General features: G+C 37.8%; 2 protein-coding genes across 7 annotated transcripts in view; both read right to left on the bottom strand.

Annotated features, from left to right (window-relative positions):
- Positions 1-25,278, bottom strand: part of Vegfd (vascular endothelial growth factor D) — a 34,207-nt gene extending 8,929 nt beyond the window's left edge. Inside the window, exons 1-4 of the mRNA XM_045140874.1 lie at positions 24,673-25,278; positions 6,949-7,156; positions 3,725-3,915; positions 1,387-1,535 (exon numbers count right to left, since the gene is read on the bottom strand). Coding sequence (XP_044996809.1) covers positions 1,387-1,535; positions 3,725-3,915; positions 6,949-7,156; positions 24,673-24,762 — 638 coding nt within the window. The 5' untranslated portion in view covers positions 24,763-25,278. The remainder of the gene's footprint in view (positions 1-1,386; positions 1,536-3,724; positions 3,916-6,948; positions 7,157-24,672) is intronic.
- A 332-nt stretch (positions 25,279-25,610) lies between these two features.
- Pir (pirin) overlaps positions 25,611-27,808 on the bottom strand; it is a 110,020-nt gene continuing 107,822 nt past the window's right edge. For 5 of the 6 annotated variants that reach the window (XM_045140687.1, XM_045140686.1, XM_045140685.1 and 2 more), the window contains one exon: positions 25,611-25,903. In XM_045140687.1, coding sequence (XP_044996622.1) covers positions 25,788-25,903 — 116 coding nt within the window. In that variant the 3' untranslated portion in view covers positions 25,611-25,787. The remainder of the gene's footprint in view (positions 25,904-27,808) is intronic. The other variant, XM_045140688.1, reaches the window with a different exon arrangement.

Raw genomic sequence — 27,808 nt, 5'->3', positions numbered from 1 at the left:
AGTAATAATAAAAGAGACTGCCTAATCTGAGTATAGGTGATTCCATCTATTACCTTCTAAACTTTTCTATAGATAAACTCACCACACACAATGCTTATTAAAAAATAAATATTAAATATAAAATTAACCTAAATCTGAGAAATACAGCTCATAATACATATAATAGAGCTAAGACAATGAAGGTTACATGGACAAAGTTTATGGTGCTATTATAAACGCTGATAAAATAAAGGTAATCATTGTAGCAATGAGTAGTTTAACTAAACAGAAAGATGAAATTGCAATTCTTTTTTTAAATGTAAAATATCAAGACCTAAAAATTCTTTGGAATGGAAATTGAACCTAATAGTCAAATTCAGATTGGGAATGTCAGAATTAGTCAGAGAACTAATGATATAATGAAGATAAAATATTCTAGTAACACGTTATTTAAAAGAAATGGAAATGAAACATACATGAAAGGATTATGATACAATACCAGTAATTTAATTTGTGTAATTATAAACTCAGCTGAGGGAGAGACAATATTATATGGAACATTTGAACTAATTTTGTTAATAATACTGTAAGTTTGCTCAAAATATTACATTACTCTGAAAAAATAAGGAAAATTACATAAACCATCATAATAAAACTACATCTAGGTGCTTCATAGATAACCTGCTAAAATGAAGGAAAGAATAAAGCACTGGGGCTGGAGGGATGGCTTAGAGGTAAAGGCATTTGCCTGCAAAGCCAAAGGACCCAGGTTGGATTCTCCAAGACCCACATTTGCCAGATGCACAAAGGGGTTCATGCATCCGGAGTTTGTTTACAGTGGCTGGGAGCCCTGGCACACCCATTCTCTCTCTCTCTCTCCCTCTCTCTTTCTCTCTCTCTGTCAAATAAATAAATAAATAAAACTACAATATTAAAAAAGAATAAAGCCCTGCAAGTAACCACAGAGGGAAATACAAAAGAAGAATAATTGCAAAATGACATCCAGTCAGAACCAATTGAGACCAGAAGACCTTGTAAAGGAAACACCAAAATGCTTAAAAAAAAATAGCATGTCAACTAAAACAATAAAATAAAATAAAATTTTTTATCAGCATATGCAGTCCAAAAATTGGTTTCATTGTGACATTTTCATGAATGCATAAAATCTGTTTTCTTTATGCTTAACACATTCTTTCCTCACTTTTCCTTTCTGCAGCTTTCCCTTGGTCTGCATTCTTTTTCTTAAAAGACTCCCCTTTACTTTCATGTCTTTTTTAAAGAGTCCACATAAGAAAGAAAGCATGAAATACTTGGCATCGTAAGGATGACTCTATAATTAATGAAGGATTCTCCATCCAACTTTATCAAAAGCGATAACAAGCATAAGAAAATCCAAGAAATGCTTACCCATCTTCTTCTGGGGTCTGGATGGATCTTCTGATAATTGAGTATGGATGGCGAGGGGCCGTTGGCAAGCACTTACAACTGGTGTGGTTGGCAACTTTAACAGGCACTAGTTCAGGTACTGATGTCAAAGGCACCGATATCTCAAAGAGCTATAGCAGAGAAAAATAAACATAGTGTATATTTTATTTCATTTATATTATTGCTTAATAATGTTTTCATAGTCTGCATTTTTACCTTTGTCATTTATAGTAGAGACTTTAACAAAGTTGTCCATTAGGAGGGGCATTAATCATGATAAGGGCTGGTAGAATGTGAGACTGGGATTCAGGAAACCAGGTACTTATCCAGCCTTGTGAAGTATCTGTTTTCTAATCTCAACTTTCAGTTCCACTAGTAACCTTATAAAATGTTACTATCTGCCTCTGTTCTTACTTTAAATTTAAGTATAAATTAAAGGAAGGATGAAGTGAGATTAAATAGGCAGAGGTTCTTTGAGATCTTGGGGGACTGGATTATTCTTCAAACTGTTTACTTATCACTTCCCACACCACCTTTATTGAAGAAATACAATTTCTTATGTCTTGACTTTGGATTTGGCTGTGTCACTTGTTTTGGCCAGTACAATGTTAGCAGATATGACAAGTATAGACTGAAGCTGCATGCTTGTGAGGTTATTATCTCTTGCTTATGCTATAGCCATGTGTGGTGGTTTGAAGGTTAATGCCCCTCATAGCCTCAGGTAGTTTTGATTACGTTTCCTATTTAGTTTCCAACAGGAGGAGCCCTGCTGGATGGGATGTGACACTGGGGCGCAATCTTGAGTCTAGCCTACTCTGGCTGTAGGTTTTCTGCTGTTGAAGCATGATGAAGTGAGCCAATTGCCTTCACCATGATGAAGCTTCCCCTCAAAACTGTAAACCTGAAATAAAACTTTGCTCCCAGAAGCTGCTTGTGGTTGGGTGTTTGTTCCAGCTACAAGAAAGGAGTTGCTACAACACCATGGCAAGAATCTGGTGGCCATGCTGGTCCAAAGGGTGTGAGACCTGTACGCCTGGACTCACATTGTATTTAGAGTATCTTGAGCCTCAGATATATGAGTGAGAAATCCCTTATAAAACATTAGGGGGTGGGGTGGATTTTTACTATCCTTACCCTATAGACGAAGAAATAGATGTACAAAAAGATAATACAGCCCACAAAGGTGATTCTATGTTGCATAGATAAGTTTAAACTTGATTATAGTGAATTGTCTATTCAATGTCATACTACTCAGTTCATTTCTAAGAGGTAGTTCACCACATAGCATAGTACATTATTTGAGGTTGAACTAAGATAGTCTCATATGTGTATTTGGAATGGAAAACTGCTGTCCACTTACACTTGAACACATTCCTTGAAACTAATGGTCTGTTGAGTAAAACAGTCAAAATAAGGCATTCAACTATTTACTAAGTGGAAACAATCCATTAAGGCTGTGTTTATTCTGACCTTTCAACATATAATGTAACTTCCATGAGAACAAGTAAGGGTGTTTTTAGAGTGTTTACTTTACATAAACTTCATCTTGCACAATTCTTCAGATATGCTCTCGGGAATGGAACAATCATGAAAATCTTACATTGTGCAAGCTCTGTTTTACTAACAGTTGATGCTTAGCCACACTTATGTCATCGTTTCTAATTGTCAAATAGTAGAGGTCAGAGTTTTCACAAGTTCCAAAACACTCTAAAAGAATTTACAGAAAGAAACTATGCAGTTTTAGGGATAGCTTAGATGACAAGGAGACTAAAAGTAAGAATAATTTACTCATCTTTCCTTCTTATAAGTGCTTAAATTCTAATAAAATCTTTCTAAACCTTAAGAAAGACTAATTTAACCTAGGAAATGAGAAAAGTCCTGAACGTGAATGTATTTGAAATTTTATTGTATACTACTTTGTGATCATGAGCATAGATTATAGAAGCAAATTCACTGTAGTAGCATGTGAGGAATTTGCAACACAGGACCAAGTGGAATGCATTTGACTTACAATATTTAATAATGTTTTCCTAAGTTTTTTGCTTCTCATATGCAATATGAACTACTTTATACAAGAAAATGAGAGTTACCAAAAGTAAAAATTATCTATTGGGAAAAGGAGATTTTATAAAATAGAGTGGAGAGAATATTTTTTTAATGGGGATTGTAGTGCTCCCGGCACTGACCATCATGACTGCATCTACTGGCTCTCTTGCTTCTCCCAGTGCCTGCCTCCACTCCCTTGAAGGCTAATGGTTGGCAGAAGGCAACCTAGCAATACTCCATCACTTTCCCTCTGGGTTCCTACTATCTCTTGTACCTGTTTAGAAATGTATGAGGTGCTGGTGTTCATACAGATCAGACTCTCCTCATTGCAGCAGCCTCCGCACCGGAACACATTCACACAAGGGGGCTTGAAGAATGTGTTGGTTGTCTTCCCCAGCTCATTGGCCACTTCCACACACGTCTCTTTAGGGCTGCATTGGGTTCTCTGCCACTCCTCATCTATAACTGCAGAAAGAAAGCTCATTGGGGCCAGCACATGAAATGGCTCTGATATAACAGTGTGTGCCAGCATATTGAACATTGGCAGGCTCATGTTTTTCTCCTGCTTATTTTGATAGATGAATGTTACAGATAGATAGATAGATAGATAGATAGATAGATAGATAGATAGATAGATAGATAGATGATAGATAATTCTGAACATATGTACCACCATTATCCTCCTTTATCTCTGTCAGTCTCACTGTACTCCTTCTCAGCACTTATCAGTGGCTATGCATAGCCTCCTGGGCAATCTTTAACTGTCACTAGCTCATTAGGCAAGGGAGTACCCTGTCAATCCCCTCTCCTATCCATAACAGAATGTTTACTGGCCCTATAATGTGCAGTTCTCCAGGTAACCACAGCTGCTTTACTGAGTATTTTGTCAATCCTTTAAAGATTGCTTGCAAAGAAATGAAAAGCAAAATCTTTGTTCCCTCCCATTAATATCTTATCTTCACAAACTATTTTATATCCTTCTGGGAAAGAAAATTGTGTCCTGTACATGATCACATTTAGTACATTTGGAAAAGCCAGCTACTGAGGAAGTCAATGGAAGCATGTAAAGAAATACCACATCTATGTTATTTGTCAAGTAACTTACAAGATACAGCTGAATGACATTTCTTCTACTTGAAGCTGGATATGGGTAGATTTTGGTACCATAAAGAATTATGTTTCTGTTGATTACTTAAGTCACTACAATAAGACAAGAACCTGGCAAACACATGAATGGACATTTCAGTGGAACTAATCTTTTCTTAAATCAAGAGTTTTCACATTTGGAAGTGTCCAATGTTGCTGTTTATAAAAAATGATGAGATAAGCCCATTCATTTTAATGGAAGGAGCAATCATATGGCCATAGCTAATTTGAAGGAAACCAGAAAAAAACAAACACAACTCTTGGAATAAAAAGAAAATTACATAGCTCCTTGTAAAACAGTGCTTGATTTTTCTCTCATCATTTATATTTTTAAATTAGATTTTGACACTTTGATACCTCATGTTATATAACCTTGCTTTCAGTGGTTGGGGAGATGACTTAATCATTAAAGGTCTTGTCTTATAAGCATGAGGACTGCACTTTGGACTCCCAGTACTTATATAAAATGCCAGGCATGATGGCACTTGCCTATAATCCCAACCCTGGGGAGACAGAGACAAGTGGATCCCTGGGGCTTATTATCCAGCCAGCCTAATACAATTGGTGAGCTACAGGCTAATTAAAGTCCTGTTTCATAAAAAGAGAGTGGGAGACACCTGAGAGGAATGACACCCAAAGTTGTCCTCTGACTTCCACAAACATGTGTACATACATCCATGCACCCATCCCTCAACATGCATGTAAAACCATAAAATCCTCCGTGGACTGAACTGTTTACTTTATTATGTTAGGAGTGTGATGAAAACCTCTTGTGGAGCTGGAGACATGGCTTAGCGGTTAAGGGACATGCATGTAAAGCCTAAGGACCCAGGTTCAATTCCCCAGTACCCACATAAGCAAATGAATAAGGTGGTGCCTGTGTCTGGAGTTCGATTGTAGTGGCTAGAGGTCCTGGAACACCCATTCTCTCTCTGTCTTTCTCTTTCTCTCTCACTTTCTCTCTCTCAAATAAATAAATAAAATATAAATAAATATTTTACCAAAAAAAACCCTTTTGTGGTAAGGTAACCTCAAAACTGATCCCCAGTAATGCTTACTTCCTTGTGGTCATGCCCTGTGCAATCACCATCCCTTTGTGTATAGATGGCTTTTTATGAAAAGAATACAATAAAAGAAATACAATATCACTTCTGTGATTAGATTAAAAATACTTCCCTCTCTCTCTCTCTCTCTCTCTCTCTGTCTCTTCTCTCACCCCACCTCACTACAAGGGTCACATTTGAAGTGTCTACCACAAAAAGTTTTCCCCCCTTGACCCTTTCTCCACTCACTTACTCACTTACTCACTCACAGGTTTTCATGAAGCAAGCTACATAGAAAGTTGTACATGGCACTATGCAGTGGTAGACCTCTGGCCAACAGCTAATGAGGAACTGGACCTCTCATTCCAAGACCAGGTATATAAACAGCCACTGAATGAACTTGAAGCACATCCCGTCCAGTTGAAACTTGAGATGACTGTTACCCAGGACAACACCCTGAATACAGCCTACAAAAAGACCCTAATGCAGAGGAGCCCATTTAGGACATGCCTGTATAGACATAAACTGTGAGAACAAAAATGTCTTGTTTTAAGCAGGTAAGTTTCAGGGAAATATGTAATTCAGCAATACACAAACACTCTTCCTTTTTACCCTACCTTAAAAATTTGATATTGGTCTCTCCTTAGATTATTCTAAATTTTCATGTTCCCACTAATATCAATATAATCTCTCTTTGACATATAGAGATATATTGATGTTTCAGATCTGACCCTAGCCCTTTAAAACATCTATTCATATATTTTTATATTCCATGCCTTAATCCAAATTTTCCTCATAGGTTAATCCTTCAGTTACTAAAAATACAAAATAATGCAATGCTTGTCTGAAAAGCCAGTTCTTTTCTAAAACATTTTTTATAACAAAAATCTCTATCCTGAGAAACCTTTTTAGAATTCTTGATAATGAACATTTATTAAAAGAGCTTTCAGGCTGTAGACATGAAATATAGAATATTCAATTATGTATTGATAGAAGTATTTAATTTGCAATGATTAGTCATAAATATTTGAAAAAATAAGTAATCAGCTTCTGAAACATTTTTTGCTTAAAATTCTACTTAAATGGTACTTTCCACTTGCTTCGTTTCTTTCAAAAACTAAGTTTTGAAAGTTGAAGAATATTATAATCAAAATCACATGTAGTTATGACCAAAGCCACTGACTAAACACTTTGTACACTTTTTTAATACTGTCCAGGGAATTGCCATAAAATTCATGAGAGAGAGAGAGAGAGAGGGAGAGAATAACAAAATGTACTTCGTATAACACAGTGATTTGCTTATTTGTACCTTTCAGTGTTTCAATGTCATAGTAAGTTGCCGCAAATCTGGTGGACCGATGGGATGTTGAGCGAGAGTCCATACTGGGATGACTTTTGAGCTTCAGCCGGCATCTCCACAGTTTCCAGTCCTCAGAGTGTGTGATTCGCAGTAGCTCCTCCAAACTTGAAGCAGCCCTAATCTGCTGTTCTGATCGTTCTAACATTGACCGGGATGACTGGTTAAAAGAAAAATACTGGTTTAAGAGTGAGTTACTAAAATGATGTTGATAACCACCATGGCTGACTCTTTAGACAATAGACCTGTTTGACATGAAGGAGGATCATTGAAATGTACAGCGATGCTTATGAAAAATTGCACCTACTGTGTTTCACATTTTGCTCATTCATGATTGAATCAAAGAATATAATCGTATTTCTTGGGTTCTCAATACAAGCACAAAGAATATTGTAGTGTTTTGAATGATGGTGGATTTAAAATAATAGGTCTTGGAGAGCTGGAGAGATGGTTCAGCAGTAAAAGACACTTACTTGAAAAGCTTGATGGCCTGGTTCAATTTCCCAGTACCCACATGAAGCCAGGTACACAGAGTGGTGCATGCAGCTGGAGTTTGTTTGAAGTGGCAGGAAGCCTTGGCGTGCTCATACTCTCTGTGTCTGCCTCTTTATCTCTGTCTCTCCAATAAATGAATATAAATAAAGAAATAAAATGATTGGCCCACTGCCAAATGCCCAAAGTCTGTGAACCTTATATAGGAAAAGGATTCACTTATAATGAAGTTAAAGATTTTGAGATAATATTAGCTGTATGAACCAATGACCAGTGCCAGTGGAAGTGAGAAGAAGGTATAAGAAAGTGTAGACAAAGGAAGGCATGTGAAGATAGACGCAGAGATGAAGTGATGTAGCTACAAGCTAGGAACAGCCTGGAGCCACTGGAAGCTGGAAGAGGCAAGGAAAGGCAGCCTGACTTATGTGGACGGGTTGGGAATTGGACATCGGCCATCAGGTCATACTTTTAACTGCTGAGCCATATTCCCAGCCCCTGATTTTTTTTTTTTTTTTGGCTTTTCGAGGTAGAGGTAGGGTCTCTAGCTCAGGCTAGAGTGGCTTGGAATTCACTATGTAGTCTCAGGGTGGCCTCAAACTCATGGTGATCCTCCTACCTCTGCCTCACAAGTGCGGGAATTAAAGGCATGTGCCATCATGCCCGGCTCCCCCAGCCACTGATTTTGGATTTTATTTGCTGTTGTTCTAAACCACCAAATTTGTGATGCTCTGTAATAGCAACCACAGGGAAGTAGTGGAGATTTTTTAGTAGACTAAATTTGGTGACAGTAGTCAAGGACAACTTTCCCTGCTATTATGGGAGAAATTCATCCAAAAAGACCTGGAGACTCTACCTATAATTGGACAGAAATATATTTTTATTTATTATTTTTCTGAGGCAAGGTCTCACTAACACAGGTTGACTTTGACCTCATTCTGTGGCCCAGGCTGGCTTTGAACGCATAGAGATCCTTCTACCTAAATTTATCTAATGCTAGGATTAAAGGTACGTGCCAGACTGGGCGTGGTGGCACATTCCTTTAATCCCAGCACTTGGGAGGCAGAGGTAGGAGGATCACCGTCAGTTCAAAGCCACCCTGAGACTCCATAGTGAATTCCAGGTCAGCCTGGGCTAGAGTGAGACCCTCCCTCAAAAAAACAAACAAACACAAAAAAGGTATGTGCCACCATGCCCAGCTAGGACAAGAAAGATTTTGAGACCCTGGTGTACTAAATTTTATGGTTACTAATCCACTGTCTTTTTTTTCTTTGAAAACCTGCTTCCTATTTCAAAGACATAATTCTCTTCTTGCAATACACATCTAGGGTTTACATTGAAAATTTGGTATCTAAATAGTTGCATAAATTATTAGATAGGCTTATTTAATTATTTTGGTTTGCGTGTGATATAGTTTGTGTGGTTTGTAGTATGTGGCATGTGCATGTGTTTGTGTGTGCAGATGTATGTGCATACATGTACACACATGTGAAGGCCAGGAGAAGATATTAGGTGTACTCCTATATCTCTCTTCCACCTTATTTCCTTGAGACAGTCTTTCACTGAACCTGGAGCCTTCAGCCACTGCAATATAACTTCAGATGTGTGTGCCACCTTGTGTGCATGTGTGATCTTGTGCATGCATCACCTTGTGTGTCTGGCTTACGTGGGATCTGGGGAGTTGAACATGGTTCCTTAGGATTCACAGGCAAGAACCTTAACCATATACAATCTCTCCAGCCATGGTTGTTTTTTTGATATAATCAATTAGCCACGCTATGCTCCTGTCCAAGCCTCCCTCAGGGCTGAGGTTACAGGCATGTGTGACCATGCCTAGCTTTTTATATGAGTGTTAGGGATTGAACTTAGGTCTTCTTACTTGCTCAGCAGTCTTACCTAGTGAACCATCACTCTGGCCCTGAGATGGGCATGTTAGAAATAAAGTCTAAGTCAATATGAGAATTTTAGGATGCAATCTCCTGTTCAAACCTGGGCTTGTTTGTATAAAATAATGATATATGCATATAATGAAATAATATTCAACCATAAAAACCAGTGATGTATGCATGGCGCCCACTTTCTATTGGAGTTTTGTTTTCCCTTGGCACTGGAGATTGGTCTCAGGACCTTGCACATGCTAGATTGGCATTTTGTCAGCTGAGCTCTATCCCAAGATCTGGAACTAAATTTTTGATAAGACTCTGCCTCTCAGAATCATATCTGACATCTTTAGGTTTATGGTTTACCATGTAGCAATATTTCTTCACATGTTAGCTTATCATTGTTTGATCAGTTTCATGTTCTATGAACAAATAAGATCTCAAAACATTCATCTTTAATGTCATATCTTTTCTTGTGCTGTTGTTTTGAGACAGAGTCTAGCTCTATAGCCCATACTGGCCTGGAATTTGTGATCCTCCTGCCTGAGACTCTCGGATACTGATATTGCAGGCATGTGCCACCACATCTGGATAAAATTTATCTTAGCCATTTTTTCTTGAAAGTCCAGATGTGACTGTGCATGCATGTTGGTGTATGTAACATGCACATCCATGTACATTTTGAATCTGGGTTGGAGAGTCTTGAACATTTTTGTAAGCTGAGGAGAAGAGCCAACAGAGGGAAAGAAACTGAAAGCATATGCAGGGGAGACAAAGCAAGGCCCGAGAGGGTTTGGTATGTCAAGAGTTCAGAATTAGTTGGACACCATATGAAGAGATGAAAAGGTCACCCTCCGAAGTAGATGAGCTCTAAGGAACCACATGGATCTGTAGATAGCAAGACTGCCTGGGAATCTCAGTGAGTTTATACCTGTTTTCTCACTTCTCTCTGAAAGTCTGAATCAAGAAAATCTATGAGGGAGGAGAGGGGGAAGCTTGAGAACACAGATGGGGTTTGTGGAATTGGTATTGAATTTAAGTGGCATGCTACAACTTCTTCAGCTAAGAACTCTATGGGTGAACCTACTTGTTAGTGTGTTCATGGCAACTGTGAAATTTAATGATTGTGCAGTAAAGGTCATTTGTCAATACCTTTCTTTTCCTGATCATTCATCTCTTCTTCTAGTTACAGAACAAAACTATTTTCAGTATGCAACCTCTTGTTCAAAACTAGGTGCTTGGTTATATAAAATAATGATACAGGCATACAATGCTATACTAGTGGTATGGTAAAACTATTTCATATCCAATTTAATCTTTAAAATAAAATCTTATAAAGGAAGGGAGGAGGGTACTTAATAGGTTGATATTGTATATATGTAAGTACAATGATTGTGCTGGGGAGGTAATATGATGGAGAATGGAATTTCAAAGGGGAAAGTGTGTGGGGGGGAGGGAGGGAGTTAGAATGGGATTTTTTTTTATAATCATGGAAAATGCTAATAAAAATTAAAAAAATAAAATAAAATCTTATGATGACATTTATTCATATGAAAATAATAAAAACAAATATCTTTTAAAAATTATTTATTTGTACCTCTCTCTCTCTGCCCCCTTTGTGTGTATGTATGCGTGTGTGTGTACACACCCACACAGGCATGTTAGGGCCTCTTGCTGCTATAACAAATGCTTGACCCACTTTATGTGGGTGGCTGGAAAATTGAACCCTGGCTGGCAGGCTTTGCAAACGAGCACCTTTAACCAATGGGCTATCTCTCCAGCCCCACAAATAGCTTTATATAGGTCTTTTCAGTTATACTAAAATATTTTTACTTATTGAGGTGAAAGTTCATCTAATGCCATCCATAAATACTAGTTGATATATAGTTTCATAGTTCTTATAGGTTTCAGTTCAGTCTTTGAAGTATTCTTAATGATCTAACCAGTAGAACTAAGGTGAAAATATTAATTCTCTAGATATTGAATGACTTTCATCACTGAAAGGCTCGTATGACTGGCATCTTCATAAAATATGATGTTTATGCAAATACTCAAAGTTAGTTAGGCATGCTATGTCTTATAAGTTAAAACTAAGTTTGAAATAGCTTAGAAATGGACAGAACTTTGCAATTATAAGTGCAAATGTCAGCAAGTTAACATAAGTAGGAACCTGAAAACTAGTACATCTAGTTTTCAAATAGTTGTTTTTCCAATAGGCCGTCTGCACTTGTTGATTTTTGACTAGCCAGCGTGTTTATCTGCATGAGCCAGACAAAACTGTGAGTCAAAAGGTATGACTGTCATCCCCAGTGCTTACTGAAATCATTGATTTCCATGGTTTTAACTTCCAAATTTCTGATGTAATTACTAATCAAAACTAAAATAACTGAAAAGCAGTCAGCAAGAGGAAAGGGGGTGAAACAAGATCTTGGTTTTTAATTACAGCAGCAGCCCTGCTTTGGTAATCCACTTGAGTGTTAGCAATCTCACTCTTAAATAACAAATCATTCTCTGATTTTCTAGCCAGTTTCTCAACTATGAGGCTTAATATCTCTGTAGCCGTACTTTGTCACCAACTAAGTATGTACTAAATATTTATGGTGTAAGCTTAGACCTAGAGACTTATGATGGTATATTCCTAATAAGCCCCTAATCAATTCAAACTGCTGGTTTCTAACTCCCCTTTGGGAAAGGTTTGGAGTGGAGAGTCTCAACCTTGGCTTTACCTTTGAATCTACATGGGAAAACATTTCAAAAATTTGAATGTTAGATCTTATTCTCAGTGTCCCATTTTACAGGTTTGGGCTCCAACTTCCTTCAGTAGCTATTAAGGGTTTGCAGCAACATTCTGTATTATCTTTGCAACTTTTCTTTTTTTTTTAAATTAATTAATTTATTTATTTGAGAGCGACAGACACAGAAAGAAAGACAGATAGAGGGAGAGAGAGAGAATGGGCGTGCCAGGGCTTCCAGCCTCTGCAAAGGAACTCCAGACGCATGCGCCCCCTTGTGCATCTGGCTAACGTGGGACCTGGGGAACCAGCCTCGAACCGGGGTCCTTAGGCTTCACAGGCAAGCGCCTAACCGCTAAGCCATCTCTCCAGCCCTCTTTGCAACTTTTCTATAAATCTAAAATTACTTCAAAATAAAAGGATTATTTAAATTTTTCCCCCGGGGCTGAGGTTGTAGCTCAGTTGATAAAATACTTGCCTGGCATGCACAAGGTCCAGGGTCTTATAACCAGCACCACATGATACTGACATGATGGCATTTGTCAAGTAATCCAAGAAGTTTGGAGGTGGAGGCAGGAGGATCAGAGGTAGGAGGCGGGTCATCCTTGGCTACATAAAGAGTTTGAGGACAGCCTTGGATATATGAGGCCCTGACACAAAAGCAATAATATATCGTAAAATAAATCTTCCTATGTGATTTTAATGACAGCCACAAATTCAGAACATGGCAATAGTGACTTGAAGTTCAAAGATATAAGTAAGTGCCTGACTCCATACAAGTCCACTAAACTTTATAAAGAATAACTGGGTGATAGATGAATTTTAAAAAATGTCTATAGGAGCTGGAAAGATGGCTTAGTGGTTAAGGTGTTTGTGCACAAATCCAAAGGACCTTGGTTCAATTCCCCAGAACCCACATAAGCTAGATGCACAAGAGGGCACATGCATCTGGAGTTCATTCGCATTGGCTGGAGACTCTGGTGCACCCATTCTTTCTCTCCCTCTCTCTGTCTTTCTCTCTCAAATAAATAAATATCTTGCTTAACTGGATTTTAAATTTTCATTTATTTATTTATTAGAGACAGGAAGAGAGGAGAGTATGGGCACACTAGGGCCTATTGGTGAAAACAAACTCCAGACATTTAGATTTATTTAAGGACCTAGAAGTATTGTTTGTGGGCAGAGTTCTCTTATTATTTGTGCCTGAAGTTCAGTGAACTACAGTTAGCAATTCCCCTTTGCATTGGATTTAGGGAGGTTGATTAGGTTGCATGCAGTACAAAAAATTCTGCTTCCGCTCTATATCTTAGTAACTTCTTTGACTTCACTACAAGGACATTTTGCATTTCATCTTTACCTTCATAGTTAACGCTTGCCCTAAACCATCTCACTTTTCCCAGTTCAGGATCCAAGTTATACTGTCATGCCCCACTCCAAGCTGTCCTCCCAAATGTTCCCCCTCCTCTATCTACCAAGGCAACTGCCCAGGTCGTATTAAGTTTCTGAGTCAAAGTGAAGTTTTATGACTTTGCCTCCACATAACATGCAAAAGATTAGGTCTGTCAACATTTCACTGTGGATGGAGGAGGCCACGCCCCCTCCTGAGGAGTTATGGGCAGTTGACAAGGAAGAGACACATTTTCTTCAGTGATAGAGTCACTGGTAAGTTTCGTGTGCTCTGGTAAATAACCCACCCCATTCATACTCATGCAAGCAACCATAATTAAATGTAGGAAGAGGGCTACTTGAAAAGAAGGGGTTCAAGTTTAATGAAGGGAGAATATGATCAAAATACATTATATACATGTATGAGTTGCACTCTTATGTGGAAAAATATTGCCTTAAAGGAAGCTATGCTTAATATTTCTTCATTTTGTCTGATCAAATGACAAATATGTGAAATGAGAGCACAGATTTTAATAGTTCAAAATGAACTTCCTTTAAACAAATGTACCTGCATGTGTGTGAGTACATATGCACATGTGTGTGCATGAGTGTGAGGCCAGAGAACAAACTCAGAGACCATACCTTTCAGGTGCCATCCACATTTTTGAGCCAAGGTTTTTCTCACCAATTAGTCTAGATAAACTGTTAGAGTCTCATGTATCCTCCTGTCTCTGCCTCCCCAGCTTTGAGATTATAAGCACATACCAACATGCCTGGCATTTTAAATGTGGGATGTAGGAATGGAACTCAGGTCTTCATGTTTGCAAGACAAGGATGTTACTGAGTCACTTCCTCAGCCATCCCCCTAAATTAGCTTTGAGTAGTATAATACTCTGAAAATTGTGTTAGCAGTTCACATAAACACATGCTAACTCTATGGCCAATCAGCCTTACTCCTGGGAATGTACTCTTGGTAAATGAAGTCTTTGTTATGCAAAAATATGTATATGAATGCTTATAGTAGGTTTATTCATCATAGTAAAAAAACCGGAAACAAAATATGTGCCATTCCATATGTAAATAGTCAAGTAATTTATGGAATACTACTGGCAATAAGTGAATTTTGTACAGATGATGGGGCAGTTTTGTTATCTTGACTATGGTTGTAGTTACATGAAGCTATATATGTGGCAAAGTTTGTAGAATTGTACACTAAAAAGGGTACACTCAATTTTACACTATAATAATGAAGAAATAAAGTAAACTGACTCAGAATCAGAGCACTGCTACATTTTAGCTTTTTTTTTTTTTTTTTTTTTTGAGGCAAGTCCAACAGACTAGCCTTTTTTATGGGAGAGAGACAAGAGAGAAAGAACTGGCACTCCAGGGCCTCCAGCCATTGTAATCAAGTTCCAGTTCATTGTGTGCATGTGTAACATTGCACACTTGTGTCACCTTGTGCACCTGGCTTACAAGGAACCTGGAGAGTTAAACATGAATCCTTAGGCTGTGCAGACAAGTGCCTTAACTGCTAAGCTATCTCTCCATCCCTATTCAGCATTTGACAGTATAAATCATTTAACTTGCTTCAGACATGATAATTTAATAATAATAAATTAATAACAAGTAATAAATTATTAATAATAAAACAATAAATTAATGATAAATAAGTAATTATAATGATAAATTAATAATAATATCTTCCAAATCTGATGCAGAGATTCTGTGAGGCCATATGTAGGAAAGGTCAGGCCTTAAAGTAGGCACAAAATAAATGCCTGTTTCCTGTGCATCTGGCCCTATGCATTGGGATAGACGTTTGTGCTTTATTGGCCTTGATATCACTTAATAACCAGGAAGATGAAAAAACTTGGAAATTCCAATCATAGTGAATAAAAGCCTGAACTATAAATCCAAAACAATGTTTCCAACTTATGAATCACCTCATTTGAGGAGATTTGCATACAAAATGATAATTTTAGAATCTTTTATCCGGTTTTACACATGTCTTTATAGCTGCACTAAGAAAAAATTTGTCCACTTCTTAAAACCTGTGTGTTTTGTTTATATCTAGCCAGACAAGGTCATACCTGATGGTTTGGGACATACCAGTTGAGGGTGCAGAGAAGGCACACTTGCTAATAATTACTGCTGAGCCTATAGATGTTGCCACTGCTCAGATAGATCTGGTCCCAAACCTGATAATACATTTCTATAATCCATAAATTTGGCCATTTGGGAATAAGATGTTACCTATTGCCTTATGGGGCTAATAACACTTGTGGCTATTTTATTAATATGCTTGTATATTTAGTAAAAGGTGAAAGAGTTATATGATCAGAAGAAAAACCACAATGTATTCTTGTATATTTAAATGCATTCATAATAAATCCAGTGTATTTAATCAGTGGAAAGGAACTGCAAATGTAAGAAAAAAAAGTGTTTGTGTGTGTGCAGATGAGTGTGTTTGCAAAGCTCTCTAGGTGTTTTCAGGAAGTTCTAGGAGGTTAGGATGCTTGGAAGGTCCACCTCCTCCAATTTGATCAAGATTCCATGTGCCATTTATACGAGCATATGCATCTGTTAGCTCACTCATCAACATGAGAGGCACATAGGACAGACCTGCACTCAATTTGAGACTTGAGCCTTGACCTTTGATCCTCTGACTCCCAGCTGACCCACATACACGTAAGTGAGAAGAAATTGATGGTGTGTGAAGACACTGAAATTTGAATGGATTTGTTACAAACGTTATTATAGCAATAATTAGCTGCTGCTATGGCTCTATTCCAGCCAATACAGAGCATAATCCACTTCCTAAAGATATAGTGGTCCTATATTATCATCTACTCATCACATTTCTCTTCCTTGTCTATATCCCCTGCATTATACCCAGTGGTCCCAGCTTTGTATAATGATATAGTTATAAACTAAGTACAACATTGAAAAGGGTGCTTTCATCCAACTCTGGGGTGTGGTTGTGTGTGTGTGTGTGTGTGTGTGTGTGTGTGTGTGTGTGTGTATGTGTGTGTGTGTGTGTGTAGTCTCCTGAATTTAAGAGACATGTTCAGGGATGGAGAGATGGCTTAGCAGTTAAGGCACTTGTCTATGAAGCATAAGAACTTATGTTCAGTTCTCCAGGTCCCATCCTGCCAGACACAGAGTGATGCAAGTGCAGAATGTCATACATGCGCACGAGGGGGCGCATGGGTCTGTAGTTTGTCCGCAACAGGCTGAAGGTCCTAGCGTGCTCTTTTATTTTTCTCTTTCCTTCCCTCTTTCTCTCAAAATAAAATAAGGTATACATTCAATCAAAATTATCCCCATTCTAGAATCTGTACTCATAATGGAACAGAAACAGCAAAATATTTGTTATGGGGATATTTGACATGCTGCTTGCTCAGTCTGAACTAATTTTAATCATTTATCTATTTATTTATTTATTTATTATGTGTGTATGCATATGTGTGCCACAGCATATGTGTGGAAGTCAGAGGACAAATTGTAGGAGTATGTGTTCCCCTTTTGCCTTGTTTGTGATAGGGACTCTTGCCTTTGCAAATGAATGCCAGACTAACTTGCCCTTGAGATTCAGACTCTCCTGGTTCTGCCTCTCACTGTCAAAAGCATCTTGAGATCCCAGGCACCTGTACCACTTTGATCTTCCTTTATGGGGGTTCTGGGGAATTGAACTTGGGTCAGAAGGCTTTGGAAGCAAGCACCTTTAATGAACCATCTTCCCAGCCCCTCTCTGAGATAACTTTTAGCCATACCTAGATTTTAGGAAAACAATGAATGTTTTCAACATGTCAATGCTATGGTTATTTCATAAGACTCAGTTAACAACAAAAATAAGTGATGTAAAATTTGTGCTATTAGTTACAGTTTCATACGTTAAAATTATCCTTTCTATAGGCCAAAATGAACCCTCTGGCTGTTGGTAAGATACCTAAATAATGAAGACATTTTTATTTTATAAAAACACCACTTATACTCGAGTGGTACCGAGCACAGGGAAGACATTACACAAATATTTAGTGAATTGAATGTAAAGTTTTGTTTTCCCAGAAAGAGGAGTGTTACGGTTAGCTTCTCATTACTTGGAGAAAGCACTGACCACAAGCAGCTCATGAGGAAAGGATTTATTTTAGGCTTACAGTTTGTAGGGGAAGCTTCATCATGGTAGAGGAAACTGGCTCAGTGTATCACAGAGAGAACAGCAAGCTCCGTCTGGTCCTGAACACACAACAGGTCCACTTCCAGTAATACACCTCCCACAGCAAGGCTTCACCTCCCACAGTCTCCACCAGCCGGGGACCAAGTAAAAAGCTCAAACACAAATACCTGAGGCTATTCAGACATTTATATTCAAACCACCATAAGGAGTTTCCTGAATAGCAGAAATAACCCATCTTCCTTTGGCATACTATATTCTATTGGAATTGTTCTCAGTATGATAAACACATTTTCTAAGCAAATTATAGATTCATCTATGCATTAAAGGAGCATGACGGAAAGCAGTGAATTTTGTCTTTCTTTGTTCCATCTCTCCTGGCCCACACAAGCTGTCTCAATAGAATGCATTCTCGAGCACTACTTTAATATTGGAGATGTTTTTAACCTTATAGAGATCAAAGTACGCTTAGTAACATTTAGACATGGTAAAGGTTGTATGTGCTAATCATTAATACTGTTCACAAAATAATTCCAGCTTTCTACCTTCTGTAAACAAAGTAAGATTTCATTTCCTGGCCTATTGTGGCCTGATGGAACAGTGACCTATGGATAGTCATAAGAAGTGATATGTGCCACCTCTAGATCAGAGCATCTAGCCGACAGTATGAGATTCTTCAGAACCCTCTCTGTGTCATCATGATTCAGAACATTCCAGAAGTGCATGGTCAGTTAACTTCATCCCAATATGAAGTTGACTGTGAATGAACCAACATGGGCATGTGGTATGAACAATAAATAAACTTGGGTTTCTTGTGAGCCATCAAAATTTTGAGAGTGTTTGTTATTATAGCACATCTTCACTTATCCTGACTAATAAAATATCTGACTAGAGTATTTGGTCATAATTTGCTCCACCTTTACAAACTACCTAACATGAATACATAGGTGGCCCTTCTAAGGCTCTCAGGGATAAAGAAAGGCATGTATGTGTCCAAGTTCTATACAGACCCACTGTGCGGCCAGATGGTGCTTTGCCTGTTTCCCTGTGACCACTAGGCTGAAATTGTATGCTCTGCCTACCATACTGAGAACAACATCAATGAAGATGGGAAACACCATGATTGGTTACTGGGGTAAACTATACCCAAGTAAGATGTATTATTTCTACTGTTTAGGAAACTACTTCTCCCTGGGAAAAAGAAAGCTGCACATTCAGTTCAGTAAACATTTGTGGAATGTCTTGCCTGTGCCAGGCACATGAGCATTAATGATGGTTTTACAAAATAATGATGTCTTAGCTATTTGGATATCTTACCCATAGCCATTATTCTTTCTATGACTTTGGCTCTTCAAAGTAAACACCTTGATGGATGGCTTATGGATGCTGCAGGATTCTTCTCAAATCCTATCTTATGTCCTCAGTAAAATAGCATAGTAATAGCTCAGTAAAATAGCATAAACATAGGCACTAGAAAAATGCTTTAGAATTTTCTAAAACTCATGAAATCAGGCAGGCTATCATTTTATCTCTAACTCATTTCCGATTATATTCAGTTCCCACCTTTGGCTCAGAACATGTTAAAAGAATTGTTTTAGAAATTGCTCCTAAACCAGTTCATTGTCTTTTAGGTCAACCCACTTGTAATAGCTTATGTCTAAGTGTTCTAGATTTGTTTTAAATTTTTATTTATTTGTGTGGGTGTGTGGATGCGTGCATGTACACACGTCATGGTATAAGTGTGCAGGTCAGAGGACAACTTTTGGGTCAGTCCTGTGCCTTTACTCTTACTCTTTACTCTCTAGAAAATTCTCCTGTCTCCACCTCCCATTTTCTCATCAGCATCAGCATGCTGGTATTATAGAAGCCTTCCACAACTTCTTTTTTCAAAGAAAAATATTGCATTTATTTGAGAGAATGACTCAAAGAGGCAGATAGAGAGTAAGTATGGGTACACCACAGCCTCTTGTCACTGCAAATAAACTCTAGATGTACTTTTTGCACTTGGCTTTATGTGGGTACTGGGGAATTGAACCCAAGTTGGCAGGTTTTGCCAGCAAGCACCTTTAACTTCTGAGCCATATTCCCAACCCTCTTCTTCTTTTCTTTTCTTTCTTTCTTTCTTTTTTCTTTTTTTTTTTTTTGTTTTTTTGAGGTAAGGTCTCACTCTAGCCAAGGCTGACCTGGAAATAACTCTGTATTCTCAGAGTGGCCTCAAACTCATGGTGTTCTTCCTACCTCCGCCTTCTGAATGCTGGAATTAAAGGTGTGCGCCACCATACCCTGCTTATTTTCCTTTTTTAATAAGAGAGAGAGTGTGTGTGTGGAGAGACAATTGGCATGCCAGGGCCACCAGTCACTACAATTGAACTCCAGCCATGTGTTCTAACTTGTGAGCACGTGTGACCTTGTGTCTCCTTGTGCTGACATGGCACCTGGAGAATTGAACATTGGTCCTTAGGCTTCACAGGCAAGCACCTTAACTGCTAAGCCATCTCTCTAGCCTATGTTGTTTTTTCTTTAACTGTGCTCTTGAGATAAAATTCTGTGGCTCCAAGTCAAGTGTCGAGTGCTTTATTCACTGAGCCATCTCCCCAGCCTCAAAAGGACCATGTGTGTATAAATTCCCTGTTCTCATTTCAGAAGTTTCCTTGTAAGGGGTTTATGAGAAAGTTTTACCCACAAGTGTAAATCAGAATTTTTAAGAAAATTGAGTCATACAGGGATGTAGTTACTTAAGATACATGATGAGGGAATCTTCTAAAATAGAAAAAATTCTAACATATTCACTTACAAAAACTTGTACCTGAAGCTTTTATATTGCTATAATACATTATTGATACTCAAAATAACGTTAGAATAGAGTTATGCATGGTACCATGTAATTAACAGAAGTTAACTACAAAGTCATAAAAGTAGAAATCAACATTTCAGATGTCATTCATGCTGAGGATTACATGTGATAGAAAACTTGACAAGAGTTTACTGAGTTATCTGACTAGTAACAAAGTCAGGAGACTTTTCTGTATATGACTTTGGGAGTAAAAATAAGGTGGGGAGTAGGAGTGGGTATGCTTCCTGGAATTAAATATGGAAGATGCCTGTGGTGGTTTGATTCAGGTATCCCCCATAGACTTAGGTGTTCTGAATGCTAGGTTCCCAGCTGATAGAGATTTGGGAATTAACGCCTCCTGGAGGGAGTTTATTGTTGGGGGCAGGCTTATGGGTGTTATAGCCAGTTTCCCCTTGCCAGTGTTTGGCACACTCTCCTGCTGCTATTGTCCACCTTATGTTGGCCAGAGGGTGATGTCCACCCTCTGCTTATGCTATTGTTTTCCCCTGCCATCATGGAGTTTCCCCTCGAGTCTGTAAACCAAAACAAATGTCTTTTTTTTTTCCCAAAAGCTGCTCTTGATCAGGTGATTTCTGCCAGCAATGCAAACCTGACTGCAACAATGTCCTCAGTTATTTTTGTCCAATTTGCTTCAGAGATAATGTCAGGAGGAAGGAAAAAACAAAAGGTAATGGGGGTCTTGCATGCCTTGTGAATCTTGGACATATTCCAGTCCTAGCAGTATTTGAATGACTCCACTATCCAGCGATAGTCTCCCATTGACGTTAAGGGGTACAAGGACAGTGGAAAGGTAGCTTATTGTGTAAATTGCATGTAATGCAAACATGAAGACATTTTCCAGATCCCCTGCACACACCTAAAAGTTGGACATGATGGTGTGCACCTGTAATCTCAGCAGTAAAGAGGTAGAGACAGGAAAATCCCTTGGGCAAGCTGACTAGCTAAGACTGGTCAAATCAGTGAACTCTAGTTTCAGTGAGAGACTCTGTCTCAAAAACTGAGGTGGAAAACAATTGAGGAAGACACCAAATATCAACTTCTGGCACATGCATGCATACACACACACACACACATTCACACGTAACCACCCCAAACGGGTGCCCACACACATAGAATACTCATGTACACATGCATCGACACCACACACACACACACACACACATACACATACACATACACACACACAAAGAGGTACATGAAAAGGTAGTATAGAGACAAAATGAAGAAGAAATAAAATTCACAAAATTCTGAAAGCTGGCATAACCTGGAATTGATCCTCTCTACTGCTATGGCGATGTCTTCCTCAGTGGTCCCTGAGAAGATTTACAGAAGCTATATTTCCCTAGTATTTTGAGAAGATAGCAGCATACCTAATGATCAGCAAGAACGATTTATAAATCAGCCAGAAATCCTGCTTGTTGGAAGACCATTTTGAACATCAGGAACACAAGGTTTCTGGGAATTATCAAATGTCCAGAGGATGTAAAATAATGTACTCAGGGTTAAAACATATAGTGCCATGTAGTACATACCCTATGCAACAATATCTGGTTGTATATTACTGTCCTAACTGTATGCAAGCCTGAAGAAAATGGAAAGTGGAAGAAATCCCATATCTAGGCAGTAATCTGTTTATATTAGAGAGACAAGCATAGCCAAATCTTATTTGTAGAAGAAAATGTTGAGATTTTTAAAAAATAAAGATTTGCCTCAGTTCACCTGTTCCATGCATTGCTAATCCTAAACAGTTATGCTTCCAGGCACAAATGGGAAAAAATAGTGAAATTAGGGTGTCTTACACTCAAATGGTATTAGTTACAATTTTCCAGGTTGCTAGCAGCTATTTGCATAGCTGTGGCACAACAAAAATGTACATAGACTAATAGAAATGTATTGAGGTCATGCTACTCTGAGTTGAAAAGCTAGAAAATGAGGATCTCTTCAGGGGTGGGGAGAGGGGCAAATCTGGAGATAAATTTGGCATCACAGCCATTCTGGAATTGAGGTGGTCAGAAAAGGGAGGATGGAAAGAAAAACATGACATGGGCCTAGTCCTGAGGAAGACCTTGACAATTTCTTTTACTATTTAAAGGCAAAGACTATTATTCGTGTGCCAGTGTGATAATTACTAGTTTCATTGTTTTCATGCTGATTTTTTTTCCTAGGTAGGGTCTTACTTTGGCCTAGGCTGACCTGGAATTCACTATGTAATCTCAGGGTGACCTCAAACTCATGGTGATCCTCCTACCTCTGCCTCCCAAGTGCTGGGATTAAAGGCATGTGCCACCACACCCGGCTCATACTAATTTTTAAATAAAGAAAACATTAAGCACTAAAGAGTTGGGCAAAAAAACCAAAACTACAAATCCACATGATATATGTCATTATGTTTCATCACCTAGTCACTTCTATTCCAAAACTTCTAACTATAGACAATACTTTTCTTTATATAGGAAACAATTTAATTCAGCTGGGGTTGGGTGGATATCAGCTCAGTCTAACTTCAGTTTCTAAAAGGACAGTGTATAAGAGAAAAGGTGCAAGTTAGTAAGCATAGAATGCATCTGCCATCTGTCACATGAAAATCTAGTGGCTGTTCTCCATTTCCCCGTTCAACAAAGTGAAATGTGAACAGTAAATTCAAAGCAGTTATAATTGTACTGTGCTCAGAACACATAGAGAATTCTGCTATTTGTGCTCTTTAAAAGAGCTATCACACATAAAGAATAGTACTTATTCCCAACAATTCAGACTCTCTTTGTTTGTACCACCAAATTAACTGATGTGTTAAAAAAATAAAGTATAAGTACTTTAAACCTCAATGAGCCTAGTATACCTAAAGATGGACTTAGAAACAAGCTGAAAAGCCTTATGTACTTCCAACAAGTCGTATTGCCCCTATTATCTATGGTGAAAATATATTCCCATTCACCTACAGTCTGGGATGACGATTTCACATCAAGGATTATGGTAGTACCATGGAGCTGATAACTGTCATTTTTGTCACATGTATTGGGACTTGAGAAGTTTAGAATAGGATACTAGAGAAGATGTTCATCTACCCTGGTGCAGTGCGGTTCAGGCTTTGCTTTACCATCGTTTTTTTTTAACCCTACTCACTGCTGCCAACCAGAGCCTTTTGGATAGCTTTTCCCTAGGAAACTGGAATGCATACATACTGTTTAGGTACTATATGTACATTGTACTTAACATATCAAAACTTTGAATCTCCGTGAACTAATTTTTCCCAATTTACTCTGTAGAAAATGCATTTGCAAGCAACAGTTAGAAAAATTCAAGCCTATATTTGATTGCCTGTCTGTTCATAGTGAGAAAGTTCTAAATCAGTAATGACTTACTATTGCTGCAATCAAAGCAATTACATGAGTCATTTTCAAAACTTAAAAGCTTCAAAATGACATAATATTTCAAATATCTAAAATTGGATATAAAGTGTTCTAGCAACAAGTAGTACCCTAGTTAATTTTGTTTTGCATGGTTCTCAATTTATTGGGCTCTATCTGATACTTTCTCATAGAACCAAGGATTTTTATTATCATTGATTTAATACACATTTCCAAATCCAAAAAAGAAATCTCTGAGAAAACATTTTTCTGCATGATAGCAGTTGGTAATTTGTAAAACCAGATAGAAAATATCCATAGAAAAGCAGTGTAAGGGCTGAAGAGATGGCTCAAAAGTTAAAGGTGCTTGCTTGAAAGGCACCATAATTTTCTATTTACAGAATAAATAAAGCAACCATTGCTGTCCCCACACACCTGAAAATAAATGGCCCACCAAACCATGTGTCATTAAAACAAATCAGTGCATCAATAAAAAGGAAATGTGTCATCAGCATACACATGGGAAGGGATTATCCATCCCAAAAGATTCCAGAATGCACATATATTACAATTCAAAACAAACAAACAGGAGAACAACAACCAAAAAGTTCCAGCATTTTCACATACTCATGATAAGAAACACATTAAACTCAAGAAATAGATCAGTCACTACTAAATGCAGGATCTAACTTGTCCACTCCTATGATAACTCTGTACTTTCTGCTTATATTGCTCCAGCAATAGTGAAGACAAAGAAAGACTTCTGTATAAGCCAATAGAAAGAAACTTCATCTGATTAAAAATTGAGCTCACCTACCTTCATTGGTCCATGTTCATTACTGAAGCCCTGTACCAGTTGCACACAGGACATCATGAAAATATTCACCACTGCCCACTCTCTGTACATTTTGACTATTTGAATATCCACTGATTAGTAAGCAGTTCACATCAGGTAGCTACAGAAAATTGTTTCAGAAGGCATTCTCCAGAATCAAAATTCAAACCCCCAAAACATTACATGGAAAAACAAATACTCATTTGTGATAAAAATCCAATGAAATGTCTTCAACCAGTTAAAATAAGGTACGTATTTTGCACACTCTTAACTGGGGAGAGATCAAAAACATTAAAATAGTTTCATGCTCCAGAAATAATCAGGAGGTGGACATGTCTTCCACTTAAATTAGAAAACACTCTATAATCATTTCATGTCCAATAAATTAAAAATAAAACCCTCCCCACTCTTTGCTCCAGTTTCTGATTGTTTGGTAAAGAGGTGGTGCAGCCACCAATGTTTGCAGCTACAGAAGGCTGGAACCCAACTATGAATTAAAACTTTTTTCACAACCTTCATGAAAGCTTGCAGAAGCATGTGTCTTAAATCTGACACAGATTTTGGCAGAAAATGCAGGGAAGTCTTGGCTGTAATCCTGCTGTGTCCCTACCAATAGCAGGACAGTTTTAAGAAGTGACTCACATGCTCAGCATTGCTGTTATTTTAAAGCAGATAACCTGTAACATGAAACCACAGCACACAGACTTGATGGCAGTACTGTGATAGGATTGCTCACTTACAAGAAACTTCAGACACTCACACATCTGCTGCCAGTGACATGGAGAACAATCAAATGTGCTTCAAGAAACCCACAAGTACACAAAATCACCAAAGTGACCGCACACACACACACACACACACCAAAGGTGAACATGCACACAGTTATTGTTTTTAATTTCAGTCAAATAAAGGACTCTAAATTTTGGAGAAGCAACAACTAGATTTATTTGCACATGCCAGGAAATTTCCTACTTGAATTGCTTCCAGAATTATGCTATCACCTTAATGTAGGATTCTTTGGAAATTGAATGCCTTGAATGGTTGACAATACAAAAATGATAAAGTTGTAGAAAGAATTAGGATGGTTCTTGTGCTCTTCACTCATTTCCAATCTTTGACTTCCAGGTTTTGGCTCCTTCAAACCCATTCTTTGCATTTCTGAAATCAAGAATAGCCTCTGAAATTTCCTCATTGGTATTCATCACAAATGGACCTAGGGCAGAAAGAGAGATTCTCAACATGCTGGGGTGGCATTTTCCTCAGTCACTAAAGTAGTATGTTTTCCTTTAGTTCCAAATTCAAAACCAAATATAAGCATACATAAACAGCAATAGTCTCTTTTTTCAGTGCACAGCTCTCCGGGACTGTAATTTGAGACTCTTGGCTAAGATTATACATGATTAGAAACCCTGACAAAGACTAAACTCTAGATAAACAAATGTGAACAAATCTCACCAACCAGGTTTCTCATCAGTGGTAATCCCCTTTATACAAAACATTCTCTGATTTGGTTCTATTGCAAGCCACACTTTGTAGCTGTTATTTTTTTAATTAGCTAACAAAAAAGTAGACTTCCAAATGGCTTTGTCATACATGTGTAGTTTTAGTTATACCTCCCTTCCATTCCCTCCTCTCCTCAATCTCCTCACTCCTATTCCCACCTAAATCTTTTCACCCCCCAAGTATTTCACCTCTGTACTTTCACATCACATCACATGTGTGTTGCTTACTGCCCCTCCTTCTTAAGCCCTTCCTCTCTTTCCCTCTCACTACTCCTTTTACCTTCCTGGCCTCTACTGACTCTCACTCCAACTCACACACATCTAAAAATTTGAAGTTGTGATCAGCATGATAGAGAACATGCGGCATCATTTGTCTATCTGAACCTGGGTTACCCCGCTTAATTTAATATTTTCCAGATCCATCCATTTTCTTGCAAATTTTATAATTTTATTTTTGTAGCAGTTATTTTTATATCACGAACTGACATCAAGTATTGAACCAATCTGATATGATAGATGATTTGGACAAATCTCATCTCATCCCAGTTTTGGTGACTGTCTAAGCAATGTATGAGCCTGTGTACTTACATGATGGTTCTGTGTCAGTTTTGAAAGTTAGCAGACATTTAACTGTTTTGAAATTGCATGTTATGTTTTTATTTATTCTGAAGATACCTGAGCTATCCTGTAGTGGCCACATATTAGTTAACATTTTTAGCATTTTTGTATTTATTTGAGAGAAAGATAAATAAACAGATATAATGGGCAAGCCAGGGCCTCTAGCCACTGCAAATGAACTGTAGACACATATGCCACCTCATGCATCTGGCTTCACGTGGGTAGTGGGAAAGAATCAAATGTGAGTCCTTTGGCTTTGCTGGCAAGCACCTTGACTTTTCAGCCATCTCTACAGCCCCCAGTTCAAGTTTTTAAGCTTGGCTGTGAGACATATATATATGTATATATACATATATATGTATGTATGAGACATATATATATGTGTATATATATATATGTATATATATATATGTATGTATCCAGTCAATACTATCATGTGCTTAGAATCAAAGTGTGTTGTCCTCTTGTAAACTTCATGCTTATATTGTTACATCTTTTATCTAGCTCATAATTTCTGATTCACTCATCATACCTAAAGACACAAGCTTGTGTGGCTATGGTGCTTTAGTGAACCTTAGCAACACCTTTGTTCAGATACTATAAAAAGAATAGAACATTTTCAAATACAGAAAACATCACTTTTTTAGATAACTTAAAGGTCAACAGACTTTTTTGTAGTAAGCACATATTTATAGAAAGGTTCTGATATAAATTATATAACAATCATGTTCTTGTGATATCTAAGCTAATTTATAATGTCAGAAATAAGTTAATGTGACATGGTTTAAAACTCTTGTTCCTAGTATCAGTATGGAAGATCTTACACATTTATTTAATACTCAAGTGTATGAACATGTGTGTTTGTAGCATAACAGCATGGTAGCCTTGACTTAGTTTCCTTTGGTTAGTACTGTAGCTTTTTTCCATGGCCAGTGCTTCTCATCCCTACAGAGACATTTTATTTATTTCACTCTGTAACAGACTTTTTTTTAAAAAAA

Source organism: Jaculus jaculus, chromosome X (assembly GCF_020740685.1).
Source record: "Jaculus jaculus isolate mJacJac1 chromosome X, mJacJac1.mat.Y.cur, whole genome shotgun sequence".
Classification (NCBI taxonomy): domain Eukaryota; kingdom Metazoa; phylum Chordata; class Mammalia; order Rodentia; family Dipodidae; genus Jaculus; species Jaculus jaculus.
Note: the sequence above shows the minus strand (reverse complement) of the source record. Positions and strands in the feature narration are given on the sequence as shown.